The sequence below is a fragment of the Mandrillus leucophaeus genome, unplaced genomic scaffold (assembly GCF_000951045.1).
Source record: "Mandrillus leucophaeus isolate KB7577 unplaced genomic scaffold, Mleu.le_1.0 Scaffold551, whole genome shotgun sequence".
NCBI lineage: Eukaryota > Metazoa > Chordata > Mammalia > Primates > Cercopithecidae > Mandrillus > Mandrillus leucophaeus.
The window spans coordinates 1067363-1082112 of NW_012105931.1; the positions used below are offsets into that span (position 1 = coordinate 1067363).

General features: G+C 45.4%; 2 protein-coding genes across 2 annotated transcripts in view; both read left to right on the forward strand.

Annotated features, from left to right (window-relative positions):
* The window catches only part of LOC105552371 (cadherin-1), a gene marked incomplete at its 3' end in the record, with an annotated part of 106089 nt that extends 91866 nt beyond the window's left edge, over positions 1 to 14223 (forward strand). The window contains exons 10-15 of the mRNA XM_011998008.1: positions 581 to 825; positions 3160 to 3305; positions 6431 to 6655; positions 7832 to 8059; positions 12606 to 12736; positions 14080 to 14223. Coding sequence (XP_011853398.1) covers positions 581 to 825; positions 3160 to 3305; positions 6431 to 6655; positions 7832 to 8059; positions 12606 to 12736; positions 14080 to 14223 — 1119 coding nt within the window. The remainder of the gene's footprint in view (positions 1 to 580; positions 826 to 3159; positions 3306 to 6430; positions 6656 to 7831; positions 8060 to 12605; positions 12737 to 14079) is intronic.
* On the forward strand, positions 7017 to 7652 carry LOC105552364 (ferritin light chain-like). Its single transcript, XM_011998002.1, is given in 1 exon segment — positions 7017 to 7652. A coding segment is annotated over 1 exon segment (537 nt). The 3' UTR covers positions 7554 to 7652.
* Positions 14224 to 14750: the final 527 nt, after the last annotated feature.

The window sequence follows — 14750 nt, forward strand, 5'->3', positions numbered from 1 at the left end:
AAAGAAAAGGTAGCCAGGCACAGTTGCTCACTCCTGTAATCCCAACACTTTGGGAGGCCAAGGTGGGTTGATCACCTGAGGTCAGGTGTTCGAGACCAGCCTGGCCAACATGGTGAAACATCATCTCTACTAAAAATACAAAAAATTAGCCAGGTGTAGTGGCAGGCTCCTGTAATCCCAGCTACTAGGGAGGCTGAGGCAGGAGAATTGCTTGAAGCTGGGAGGCAGAGGTTGCAGTGAGCCACTGCACTTCAGCCTGGGTGACAAGAGCAAAAATTCTGTCTCAGAAACAAAATAAGGAAAGAAACTTGAAAACTAAGAATTTGAGTGAATTGCTTGTTGAAGTGACTGGATCCCTAGAATAGCACCAGAGCTTTGACTTCCTCTTGAGTAGGTGAGCAGATCTGAGAAGCCCTGGTAAGTAATTATGGTTTCTGCCATTGAAAGTCATGGCAGAAACCACAGTTACTTTTGCACCAACCTACTGTATTACCAAAAGCAACAGTTAAGGATTTAATTTCATTTTTACTAACACAAAATGTTTTGTTTTGTTTTTAACTTCATTGTTTCTGCTCTCTAGGGCTTGGATTTTGAGGCCAAGCAGCAGTACATTCTACACGTGGCAGTGACGAACGTGGCGCCTTTTGAGGTCTCTCTCACCACCTCCACAGCCACCGTCACCGTGGATGTGCTGGATGTGAACGAAGCCCCCATCTTTGTGCCTCCAGAAAAGAGAGTGGAAGTGTCCGAGGACTTTGGCGTGGGCCAGGAAATCACATCCTACACTGCCCGGGAGCCAGACACATTTATGGAACAGAAAATAACGTAAGTGTGAGGATTTTTCAACTGACTTACAGCAGCTGGGTATTTTATATCATTTTATATATAAATCAATAATACATAGTTCATGGCATTTTGTCATTTGTCTGTACAAGACCATTCTCTTAATTTATTTTTTATTCCCTTTATCTGTACTCCTTTCACCTGTTCCCTTCCCTCTACAGACAGCCGTTCTTGGTCTGATGTGCTGCCTCTCTTTGAGCTCTTGTAGTATGGTAGAAATGTGATCTTACTTTGCATACACAATAGTGTGTTTTTTTGTGTTTGGAGTCTCACTTTGTCACCGAGGCTAGTATACAGTGGTGATCTCTGCCTACTGCAGCCTCTGTCTCCTGGGTTCAAGCAATTTTCATGCCTCAGTCTCCCACGTAGCCAGGATTATAGGTGCCCGCCACCACGCCCGGCTAATTTTTGTATTTTTAGTAGAGATGAGGCTTCACCACATTGGCCAGGCTGGTCTCGAACTCCTGACCTCAAGCGATCTGCCCGCCTCCCAAAGTGGTGGGATTACAGGCATGAGCCCCCGCACCCAGCCCATAGTATTGTGTTCTAAGTAGCTTACTATTAGTATTTCTCTTTTCAAACTTGAAGGTACCTCTATAATGTAAATCACACAGATGCTGAAAACCCACATACCAACCAACCAACTACAACACTTGCTTTAAAATACTCTCATTTTGGGCTGGGTGCAGCGGCTTATGCCTGTAATCCCAAAACTTTGGGAGGTCTAGCAAGTGAATCATGTTGAGGCCAGGTGTTCAAGACCAGCCTGGCCAACATGGTGAAACCCCTGCCTCTACTAAAAACACAAGAAATTAGCCAGGCATGGTGGTGCACACCTGTAATCCCAGCTACTTGGGAGGCTGAGGCACGAGAATCACTTGAACCCAAAAGGTTGAGGTTGCAGTGAGCTGAGATCGAGCCACTGCACTCTAACCTGGGCGACAGAGTGAGACTCCATCTCAAAAAATAAAATAAAATAAAATAAAAACTCTCATTTTCTATATGTAGCCAATGGACTCCTCATAATCTAGAGATATTTCTACATGCTCTGAACTGTAAGGCCTGGCAAGATGGGTTTTAACTGAAGTTTAAAAGAATGGTGAAAAGTCAAAGACAATAATGTAGGATTTGGTTCTGTGATGAAACCCTGGATTGTACAGTTTCCAGGCTGGGCTGAAAGCTTGCAGTAGTGAAATAGATAGTTCAAAGCATCTCCTGGGGCAGATTCAGGGACCAGGTCTCTAGTGTCTGTTTGCAGAGGCCCTTACACCTGGAACAATGACCACTTGATGTAATTCATTGCTTTGCACTTCCAAAGAAGTGAGGCCAAGCCCGCAGGTTCTCAGAGTCCTTTCCTCCTTTGATTTCTTAGTTTCCCTTTCAGAGCCTTTCCATGACCCTAGTAAATAACTGAGCAGTAGATCTCTGTTAGCTTCCCTGTACCTCCCATTAAATGCCAATAGTACAGCCCACCCACAAGTCAACAAGGCAACCTGCATCTCCAGATGTTCATGACAGGAGAAGAGGTGACATGTTGCTACCATTTAGGAACTACTGTATTGATTGTTTTGGGGGAGCTGGTCTGGAGGAGTCTGCTTTTAAAAATAAATAAGGATTATAGTAATCATTGCTTCAGCAAGAATCATCCATAGATGCCAAATCTGTTGGGTGAAAGTTAGTTGCTGAACAAGATATTCTTAAATTATCTACCTGCAGATTATATGTTAATCATGCAGTATAAAAAGGCACCTTTGCTGTGAAGAAATCTGGTGGCCTTTCCCTTATCCAAGTGATCAAAGTTATCAATAGAAGCACAGACAGACATCATGTGCTTCCCAGTGTCCTGCACTAGGGAGGCCACAGCATCACTCTGTTGTGTTCTTGTCCCCACCACTGACCCCTGAAATGGATTACCTGAATCTAAATTTTGAGGAGTAATCAGGCAAACCCAAACTAAGGGCATTCTAGAAAACAACTGGCCAGCACATTAAAAAAATGTCAGTGACAGAAAAGAAAGCCTTAAGGAAGAGCCATGCCAACCAAAGGCCATATTGGATCCTGAATCCAGAATGGTGCAAGGTTGCTATAAAGGACATTTTTGGAAAATCTGACAATTTGAATATGCACCATATATTCAACAGTAGTATTCTATCAAAGTGCTGGGATTACAGGCATGAGCCACCGTGCCCAACCTATTGTTGGTTTTCAAAATAAAACATTGGAAGTAACCATATAACTGAAGAAGAGCTTGAGCCATTTTCAGCTACATGTTGTTTGCTGGTCCTATTCTAAAAGCCAGAGCTTGTGCCTGTTTAGGTATCGGATTTGGAGAGATGCTGCCAACTGGCTGGAGATTAATCCGGACACTGGTGCCATTTCCACTCGGGCTGAGCTGGACAGGGAGGACGTTGAGCATGTGAAGAACAACACGTACACAGCCCTCATCATAGCTACAGACAATGGTAAGGGGGCCTCATCTGGGCCTTTGCTGCCTCACCCTCCTGGCTAGTTGACTTTCTTGCCCCTCCCTTCTTTTGGAGGCAAGAGTTTATTCTTTTTCTTTTATCCTTTGTGTTTGTTGGATTGATTTGTATAAATGTATGGAGTAGAAGGGTAATTTTGTTACAAGCATAGATGTATAGTGATAAAGGCAGGGCTTTTAGTGTATCAATAGAAGCACAGACAAACATCATGTGCCTCCCAGTGTCCTGCACTACGGAGGCCACAACATCACCTCTGTCGTGTTCTTGTCCCCACCACCGACCCCTGAAATGGATTACTTGAATCTAAATTTTGAGGAGTAATCAGACAAACCCAAATTAAGGGCACTCTAGAAAACAACTGGCCAGCACATTAAAAAAATGTCAGTAACAGAAAAGAAAGCCCTAAGGAAAAGCCTAACGCATCACCCAAATAACATGCGTTGTACCCATTAAGTAATTGCTCATCATCTAACCCCTCCCACTCCTCGGACCCTTCCCAGCTGCCATTGTTTATCATTCCACAATCTACATCCATGTGTACACATTATTGAACTCCCACTTCTAAGTTGAGAACATGCAGTTATTTCTCCTTACATGTCTGATTTGTTTCACTTGAGACAATGGCCTCCAGTTTCATCCATGTTGCTGCAAAAGATTTATCTTTTATTCTTAAAGGCATTCTTATTATCAAAAATTCAAGTGGGCTGGGCATGGTGACTCACACCTGTAATCCCAGCACTTTGGAGGCTGAGGTGGGAGGATCACTTGAGCCCAGGAGTTCGAGACCAGCCTGGGCAACATGGCAATACACTTTCTCTACAAACAGTACATAAATTAGCTGGGCATGTTGGTGAACACCTGTAGTCCCAGCTACTCAGAAGGCTGAGGTGGTAGGATTGCTTGAGTCTGAGAGGTGGAGGCTGCAATGAGCCAAGATTGTGCCACTGTTCTCCATCCTGGGCAACAGAGCAAGACCCTGTCTCCAAAAAAAAAAAAAAAATTTTTTTTCAAGTAATTTTGGTCAGACAGAACTTCCTTTTCACTACACATGCACTCTTTATTCCTTCCCTAAGGGAACCCGACAATGATGGTTTACGATCCAGTTCCAAAGCTTAATATTCATGTGACCTTGGATTTGCTGTTTAATTTTTTTTTTTTTCTTTTTTTGAGACAGAGTCTCGCTCTGTCACCCAGGCTGGGTGCAGTGGCACAATCCTGGATCACTGCAACCTCCGCCTCCCAGGTTCAAGCAGTTCTCCTGCCTCAGTCTCCCAAATAGCTGGGATTACAGGTGTGCGCCACCATGCCCAGCTAATTTTTTGTATTTTTAGTAGAGATGGGGGTTTCACCATATTGGCCAGGTTGGTCTTGAACTCCTGACCTTGTGATCTGCCCGCCTCGGCCTCCCAAAATGCTGGGATTACAGGCGTGAGCCACCGCGCCTGGCCTGCTGTTTAGTTTTTATGTCCCTCAATTCCTTTACCTGAAATACTCATGTGGGTGAAATTAGTTAGGTGTTAAATCAGTTAGGTGTGGGTCCTTCCAGACTCTTTCTGTGTATTTAAATACATTTATAGGCTGGGTGCTAGGCTCACACCTGTAATCCCAACACTTTGGGGGTCTGAATTGGGAGATGGCTTGAGGCCAGGAGTTCAAGACCAGCCTGGGCAACATGCTGCCCATAATCTCAAAATGCTGGGATTACAGGCATGAGTTACCATGCCTGGACTCCTTCAGTTAATTTTAAATGACATGTGTTCATTCTTTAAAAAGAAAATTTACATGAGAAAAAAAATTTTTTTTTTTTTTTTTTGAGACAGAGTCTTGCTCTGTCACCCAGGCTGGAGTGCAGTGGCCGGATCTCAGCTCACTGCAAGCTCCGCCTCCTGGGTTCACGCCATTCTCCTGCCTCAGCCTCCCGAGTAGCTGGGACTACAGGCGCCCGCCACCAAGCCCGGCTAGTTTTTTTGTATTTTTTTAGTAGAGACGGGGTTTCACTGTGTTAGCCAGGATGGTCTCGATCTCCTGACCTCGTGATCTGCCCGTCTCGGCCTCCCAAAGTGCTGGGATTACAGGCTTGAGCCACCGCACCCGGCCCGAAAAAAAATGTTTTTAATTTACAGTCATGCCATCCAGACATATCTATTTATCGGTTTGAGATGGATTCCTCTGTTGTTTTGTATCCCTATCGTATATTCATATTGAAGATAGTTCCCTGGGTACCAATTTTTCTTACTACCATATGCTTGGTGTTGTGTCAAGATGTAAAAGAAACGCAAACAGAAGTGTGGATGGGCTGGGCACGGTGGCTCACGCCTATAATCTCAACACTTTGGGAGGCTAAGGTGGGAGGATCACTTGAGCCCAAGAGTTAAAGACCACCCTAGGCAACATGGTAAGACCCCCTCTCTACAAAATAAAAATTAAAAACTAGCCAAGCATTGTGGCATGCGCCTGTAGTCCCAGCTACTAGGGAGGCAGAGGTGGGAGATGAAGCCTAGGAGGTAGAGGCTGCAGTGAACTGTGTTCATGCCACTGCATTCTGGCCTAGGTGACAGAGTGAGACCCTGCCTCAAAAAAAAAAAAAAAGTATATGAACTCCCCAATCTATTTTGAAAACCAATTTGCAGAGACTTAAAAAGACCCAACTCATCCCCTTTGATTTTAAGCTTCTAGTCAGGCTTAAAATTAAAATAAGTAAAATAAAAAGACTCAATGCTTTGATAATGACCTTAAATGGCATGAAAATGTAGAAAAAGGAGAACTAGGGAAACAGTAGGCAGGCAATAGGACTTCTTGGAGTAGCTAAAATTCAGTGAATGATGATATGTGAAGAAGGAGGAGTGTGTCCTTGGTGTGAGGAATAACTTGAATAATTGTTATCAAGGTGGGAATAAGCGTGTCTGTATAAAACAGTCAGAGACCTGCCCACCGAGGAGTGGAAGTCCTTTGGGATTGGTGGGACAGGAGGTTCTGGGGGTGGAGTGGGGGCTGATGGGGGACCACTGAAGAGCCAGGACAAGAACTGGACTTGGTCTGGTGGAAGGCAGTGGGGATTCATTAGTGTTGCCAAGCTGCTACATTTCCTCTGTATCTTCTCTTAGGTTCTCCAGTTGCTACTGGAACAGGGACTCTTCTGCTGATCCTGTCTGATGTGAATGACAACGCCCCCATACCAGAATCTCGAAATCTATTCTTCTGCGAGAGGAATCCAAAGCCTCAGGTCATAAACATCATTGATGCAGACCTTCCTCCCAATACATCTCCCTTCACAGCAGAACTAACGCATGGGGCGAGTGCCAACTGGACCATTGAGTACAACGACCCAAGTGGGTACCTGAGTTTTATTTTGGCAACTTTGCTCCAATGGCCATGCTTCCCTTCCCCCAGATCCCCACCTCTCAATTTCCCTTCTCAACTTCCAGATGTCACCCCTTCCATTGGTACTTGCTTCCTTATCCCTTCTGTCTTTGAGGCCTTGCTCCGGAGGTCTTTTTCCTTTCCTGGTATCTAACATTGTAGCACGCTACCCAGTAATCTAAAACCCAAGCAGGGCTCCCTCTCCCAGCCTCTAGCCACCCTCCACTCCCCTCTCCACTTGCAACCTCTGGGACCATCTTCTCTGCCACCTCCTGCTCCTGGGACCAAGCAACACCGTTTTTGTGCTTAGCTCCTTCTTGCCAGCCAATCATGAGCTCCCAGATTTGTCAGCACTATTCTACCAAAGTGGAGGCAGCTGTCAACTGCCTGGTCAATTTGCATCTGTGGGCTTCCTACACCTACCTCTCTCTGGGCTTCTATTTCCACCGCAATGATGTGGATCTGGAAGGCGTGTGCCAGTTCTTCCACAAATTGCCCAAGGAGAAGCACAAGGGCGCTGAGCGTCCCTTGCAAATGCAAAACCAGTGTGGCGGCCGCACTGTCTTCCAGGACATCCAGAAGCCATGTTAAGATGAATGGGGTAAAACCCTGGGCGCGATGGAAGTCGCTCTGGCCCTGGAGAAGAACCTGAACCGGGCATTTTTGGATCTTCATGCTTTGGGTTCCGCCTGCACAGACCACCATCTCTGTGACTTCCTGGAGAGCCACTTCCTAGATGAAGAAGTGAAACTCATCAAGAAGATAGGTGACCACCTGACCAACCTCTGCAGGCTGGCCAGCCTCCAGGCCAGGCCGGGCGAAAAGGTTCACTCTCAGGCACAATCAGGAGCCTACCGAACCCAGTGACATCTGAAGAGCCCCGCTCTGCCTGAGCCTTTCCCTCCAGCTACTAGGCAGCTTTTTTTAAGCAACCCTAGAACCCTCTCCCAAGCCTTAGACCAAATGGAAATAAAGCTTTTTACAGAAAAAAAAAAAAAAAAAAGTACATACCTAGATAAAACCCAAGCAGCTCTGCTCTCTTCACTCAAGGCACTCAAGTGCCTTTAGTTCACTAACAATTTTATTCTGGAATGAGCTTTTTTTCCTCCCCTGATCTCATCATTTCTTTTTATTGCTTTCTCCAGCCCAAGAATCTATCATTTTGAAGCCAAAGATAGCCTTAGAGGTGGGTGACTACAAAATCAATCTCAAACTCATGGATAACCAGAAGAAAGACCAAGTGACCACCTTAGAGGTCAGCGTGTGTGACTGTGAAGGGGTCGCCGGCATCTGTAAGAAGGCACCGCTTGTCGAAGCAGGAATGCAAATTCCTGCCATTCTGGGGATTCTTGGAGGAATTCTTGCTTTGCTAAGTAAGTCCAGCTGGCAGGTGACTCAGCCTTTGACTTAAAAAAATGGAGGAGGTTTATTTCCTGGAAGTTATTTTTGTTCTTATATGAATAAGGATACAGGTTAGCTGATATAGAAGAGAGACTCCCAAGTTATGCTAGCCTCCATAAAATAGAAGTTTGTCTCTTACTGAACATTTTAGAGGTAAATGGTCTAAGATGAGAAGGTCATGAAGTCAACAGGGGACCCAGGTTTCTTCTGTTTCTTTTCATCCTTCAAGTCAGGCATCCCAGGCTTGAGTGCATACAAATCATCCGGGCCTCTGGTAAACTGGGAAATCTGATCCAGGAGGTCGGGCATAGGGCCACAGATTCTGCATTTCTTTTTTTTTTTTTTTGACGCTGAGTTTCGCTCTTGTTGCTGAGGCTGGAGTGCAATGGTGCTATCTCTCAGCTCACTGCAACCTCCGCCTAACGGGCTCAAGCAATTCTCCCGCTTCAGCCTCCTGAGTAGCTGGGACTATGGGCATGTGCCACCACACCCAGCTAATTTTGTGTTTTTAGTAGAGATGGGGTTTCTCCATGTTGGTTAGGCTGGTCTCGGACTCCCGACTTCGGGTGATCCACCCGCCTCAGCCTCACAAAGTGCTGGGATTACAGGCTTGAGCCACCGCACCCAGCCAGATTCTACATTTCTAACCAGCTCCCAGGGGGTACTGATGTTGCAGTTCCTTAGACCATAAGCAGAGTAGCAAGACCTTGGGGGCTGCCCTCATCAGCGTGTTCTAAGCTAGCCAGCTCACCACCGCCACCTCTACATTCCATCCTAGATGGGGGAAGGGGATAAGAGAGGAAGTGGAGGCCAAATGACTAGAAGTTGCGTATATCACCTCCACTTACATACCACTGGCCCAAACACAGCCACACCTAGCTGCAAGGGAGCCTGGAAGTTTCTACTTGCAATTGAAAATTGGCATGGAGTAGGGGTGGAGTGCAGGATGAGCAGTGAGTGTCAGTGACTAAAAGGATAAAGGAGAAAAAGAATGCTGAGGAAAATTGACAGTTTCTGCCATAGTCCTTAAGCCTGTTTCCATTGGAGCCCACTTGGAGTGAGCCCTAGGGGTGACACAGGTGCTATTACGGTCAAGGTAAATACTTTTGTCATTCACACGCAGAGAGAAAATACTGAATCTATTAAAGGAATACATTAGCTATGAAAACAGATTATGTGCATCAAAAGACAAAGTATCCATATGGAGTGCACTACATCGGAACTCTGGTAGGGCTTTAAACATATGAATGACAGAAGAGCAAGCGAATGATTCTCAAAGCAAATGAGAGCAAGTCAATTAGAAACCTTTGACCAGGTGTGGTGGCTCATACTTTGGGAGACCAAGGTGGGAGGATTGCTTGAAGCCAGGAGTTTGATACCAGCCTGGGCAACAAAGCAAGACCCTGTCTCTACAAAATGAAAAATATATCTTTTTAAAGAAATGTTTAAAGATCATAAATAATTAGTGACTGCAAGGAGTGGTCCAGTTCATGAATGTGTTTGTAGTCAGTGTAGTCAGAAAAAGCTGTTAATTGAGTCTCAAGGACAGTTTTGTGGAAGATATAAGTGGTTAGGCCACAGGGGCTGGTAGAATTCCAACAGGCTATGGATATTCAGGAAGGTTCCCCTCCTAGCAAAGCACAGCAGAGGCTTGAGGAGACTCCTAGGAGGACAGAGACCAGGCCAAGCTGGTGGGAATGGAAAAAGATTTTTGGAGGGAGCAGTGGGACTGAATCTAGGGCTTTCCATTTAGATTGAGCATGGGTGCCATTGATCCTGCTGCTGCTGCCTCAGTGGACTCCAGGAGAGGGTGCCTTTCAATCTTCCAGAAATGTTTGCTGGGCATCCCATTTGCTTCTGCCCCCTCCTAGTGTTCTCCCAAAGTTGAAGAGAAGGATACTGCTGTTGAGAATTGAGCAAGCCTTCTGGACTTTCATCCTGCCCGGCTTTACATGGCTTTACTGTGCCATGAGATTAGATTAATTCATCATTGTCTTGGGCAGTGTAACACAAGCCCTGCCTGCCCACTTCCTAGTCAAATTACATTTGAGTGGCCTAGTCTGCTTTTGGGATAGTGGTTACTGACTAGTACATTCATTTTAAGGGGAATCGTTTTCCCTTCTCTTCTCTTCTCTTCTCTTCTCTTCTCTTCTCTTCTCTTCTCTTTTCTCTTCTTTCAGGCAAGGTCTCATTCTGTGGGCCGGCTGGAGTGCAGTGGAGTGATCTCATATCTCATCTCACTGCAGCCTTGACTTCTGGGGCTCAGGGGATCCTCCCACCTCAGCCCCCCGGGTGGCTGGGACCACAGGCATGAGCCACCACACCCAGCTAATTTTTTATATGTTTTTGTAGAAACAGTGTTTCCTCATGTTGCCCAGGCTGGTCTCAAACTCCTAGTCTCAACCAGTCCTCCCGCCTTGGCCTCCCAAAGTATTGGGATTACAGACATGAGCTACTGAGCCCAATCAGGGAATCTTAAAGACTGTAGTTATACTTGAAATATTTTTTTAAGAGTAGGATTACCTAAATTTGCTATGGATATGTATTTTTTTAGACACTGGGGGTGGGGATTCCCAACATTTAAAACAGAGGCAATGCCAGAATTCAGATGTTCAATTTCTTGTATTTTTACCTTCTATGATTATTTTTTTCTTTATTAGAGACGGGTTCTCGCTATGTTACTCACACCGGTCTCAAACTCTTGAGCTCAAGTGATCCTCCCATCTCGGCCTCCCCAAGTGCTGGGATTACAGGTGTGAGCCACTCCACCAGCCAATTCTTGTTTCTTAAGGGCAAAAATGTGCTAGAGGCTGGTTGTGGTAGCTCACGTCTATAATCCCAACACTTTGGGAGGCTGAGGTGGCAGGATTGCTTGAGCCTAGGTTTCAAGATCAGCCTGGGCAACATAGCAAGACCTCATCTCTATTAAAAAATAATAATAATAATAAATAAATTACTAGAGAGACACCAGGAGATCTGAAGCTTTTCGTGTTTTCCACCAATATTTGGTTGCTTACTCTGTACCAGGCTTTTTCTCAGAGCCTGGGGATACTGGGCTTCTGGCACAGCTGATAAGAGGCATCTTTTTGGAAACGGTAAGCTGCCTCTTGCTGTGCATGGATGGGGACTGTGTAGCTCCTATAGTCTTGTTCAGTGCTGTCTCCCTGTGCAGCCACTTCATTGTTCTTGTTGATGAATCATGGACAACACAGTTATATTGTTTATCTGGATAAGGTTTCTGGCATTTTTCTGATTTCAGAAATAGGTAGTTGGGGTACATCTGAGAAATCTTTTCCCCAAGTTTATGCAACCTCCTGTTTAAAGATTATGCTTCGGCCAGGCATGGTGGCTCACGCCTGTAATCTCAGCACTTTGGAAGGCCCAGATGGGTGGATCACTTGAGGTCAGGAGTTTGAGACCAGCCTGGGCAACATGTTGAAACCCCGTCTCTACTAAAAATACAAAAATTGGCTGGGCATGGTGGCAGGCACTTGTAGTCCCCCCTACTTGGGAGGCTGCGGCAGGAGAATCAGTTGAACCCAGGAGGTGGAGGTTGCAGTGAGCTGAGATTGCGCCACTGCACTCCAGCCTGGGTAACAGAGCAAGACTCTGTCTCAAAATAATAATCATAAATACATAAAGATTATGCTTCATAGGGTACAGTATATAGGTACTTGGGCACACATGCCCATAGATAGAAATCACACGGAATCTTTTTATTTTTCATTCACAGTGAATAATATAATTTTTTTTTAAAGTTAAGTGCTTTCTTTCTGGCTGCTTTAGAGAATTTTTTTTAAGTTGAATGTTAATGGTATATATCCTAGAAATAATCCCAAGATCAAATGTAACCGTTGTCTTAAGCCTTGGAAGTTAAATAGATTATAAAGCTTGCTTTACATGATTCTATCTTAAGAGAAACTAAGAACATACCAGGCAATTTTATAGTCTCTGTCCCTCTCCTCATAGCTGATTATGTATCAGTCACATTTGGGCTGACCTAGGAGCCCTGCTCACAAACCTTCAGTGGCTCCAACTCAGAATCAAAGCCAAGGTCCTTGCAGTGGCCTATATGTCCCTCCCGCCCTGCTTGCCCCTCTGAGCTCTTCTCCATGTCTCTTCCCCTCATGCACCCTGCTACAGCCATGCTGGCCTCCTCACCTTCCCTCCATCACACCAAACATGCTCCTGCCTCAGGACCTCTGCCCTTACTGTTTCCTCTGCCTGGAACACTTTCCCCCAGATTTGGGAAAATGACAGTGATTGAGTTTAAGACCCATCTGAAAGTTAGGGACCATGCTTGAATTCATGTATCACTGTCTACTATGTTGTACTGTACATACCAACTTCAGGGATGTGAGTGTCACATGGATTGACATCTTCAAGTGTATTGAAGGCAGCTGGTGGCTGTCTGACTGCCCATTGTCTGATATGAGGCGTGCTCTGTGATAATGCTGCTTCTGGCCTTCTTTATCTTTGGTTCTCATCACTCTTGCTCTCTCTCCCCCACCACCCCAGTTCTGATTCTGCTGCTCTTGCTGTTTCTTCGGAGGAGAGCGGTGGTCAAAGAGCCCTTACTGCCCCCAGAGGATGACACCCGGGACAATGTTTATTACTATGATGAAGAAGGAGGTGGAGAAGAGGACCAGGTGGGTTTTTAAAACCATGGTAGCTCAATGGTGATCTCTTAATTCGGAAGAAGCAATGATTAGTAAGAGGTAGGCATTTGAAACAGCTCTGACTCCCTTTGGATATTATCTTTTTAAGGCCTTACCCAAGAAAGTAGACATTGTCATTGACCATCATCATCATCATCACATCACCAACACAGCTAACATTTATTGATCGCATACTGTTCTGCACCTCAATGAGCGAACTGAGGCACAGAGAAGCTCAGTAACTTGTCTAAGGTCACACAGCTAGGAAGCGACACAGCCAAATGGTCTGTCTCAGAGTCTGCACTCCTCATTGCCATTCTCCGGACATGAACTTGAGCCAGATTATCTTTGACATAGAACAACTGGTCTGCTTTGTTTCTCTTGAGTTTTCAGCTAGACCAAACTCCTTTTTGTCAATGTTATACCTTTAGTCCTTCTGTATTTCCTGATTTTGGAGATGATCTTAACATCTTACTCTGGAGTTGTCCAGGGAACTGTTCAGGGTCTTGGAGAACCTACTTATTATAGAAAGGGAACCATGGGGGTCTATTACAGAGTCCTGCTTTTGACTGAGGTCATAGAGTGAGGCACCATTTACTGAGCTCCATACAACATAGGGAGGTGGGTGTACAGAGAAAAATATTGTTCTAGATTTCAGGGACTTCTAAGTCTAGTTGGGGGATACCATATATATTGTATCAGTGAGCAATAGAGCAACCAATCCCAGAATCCCAGCAGCACACAACATGCGTGTGTTTCTCATGTGTTGTGGGGCAGCTGGGGCAACTGCAGGTCTCATCTAAGCTCATGAGAATCTGTAGGATGGCTGGGGCTCAGCAGATTTAGGTAGAGTTTAGCTGAATGGCTCTAATCTGCGAATCGTGTCCAGGTCTGTTCCATGCAAGTCTCATCTTTGTACCAGAAGCTGGTGCCTTTCAGACCTTTGCCTGTGTCACATGTTACAGTCCCATTGGCTAAGCAAGTCACACAACAAAGCCCCAAATTGATGGATGTATACTCTTCCTACAGGCTGGGGTTGGGAGGGAGTAAATATTTGCCAAACAGTGATCTAATCATCATGTCCTGTGAAAATTAGTAAGGCACACAGCCTATATCTGGATTCACACATGCTACTCACAATCCTTTGGGCTATGTTTTTTTCCAGTGTTATTTGGGAGACTTTTAGCTTGAAAACTGTCATTTTGCATTAAACAGGTAAAGATCATACAGCTGGTAGTGAAGGCATCATCCAGCCATAATCTATAAACTGAACATAGCCCTGTGTGTATGACTGTTTCTTACTCTTTGTTGTACTTCAACCTTTTTCTCCAAAGGACTTTGACTTGAGCCAGTTGCACAGGGGCCTGGACGCTCGGCCTGAAGTGACTCGTAACGACGTTGCACCAACCCTCCTGAGTGTCCCCCGGTACCTTCCCCGCCCTGCCAATCCTGATGAAATTGGAAATTTTATTGATGAAGTAAGTAATCCACATGGAAAGCCAAAGCATTGCTCATCTCTAAGCTCAGAAAGGAGGAGTTGTGTCAAAAATGAGAAAAAGAGTCTTTAGATTCTTTCCTTTACTATGTTTTCAGCTTGCCTGAGCCCTGAACCCTGTTTTTCCTTTTTTCTTTTTTTTTTTTTTTGAGACAGAGTTTCGCTCTGTTGCCTAGGCTGAGTGCAATGTGGTGCAATGTCGGCTCACTGCAGCCTCCACCTGGGTTCAAGCAATTCTCCTCCCTCAGCCTCCCAAGTAGCTGGGATTACAGGCCTGCGCCACCACACCTGGGATGGTAGTGGTTTGTAGTTTTAGTAGAAACAGGGTTTCTCCACGTTGGTCAGGCTGGTCTCTAACTCCTGGCCTCAGGTGATCCACCCACCTCGGCCTCCGAAAGTGCCGGGATTACAGGTGCGAGCCACCGTACTCAGCAGCCTGTCTTTCTTCTTCTGTGTCTCATCTGAATTTTGGATCTAATAGTGCTTCAAATTGCAAAGTCCATGTGGCAA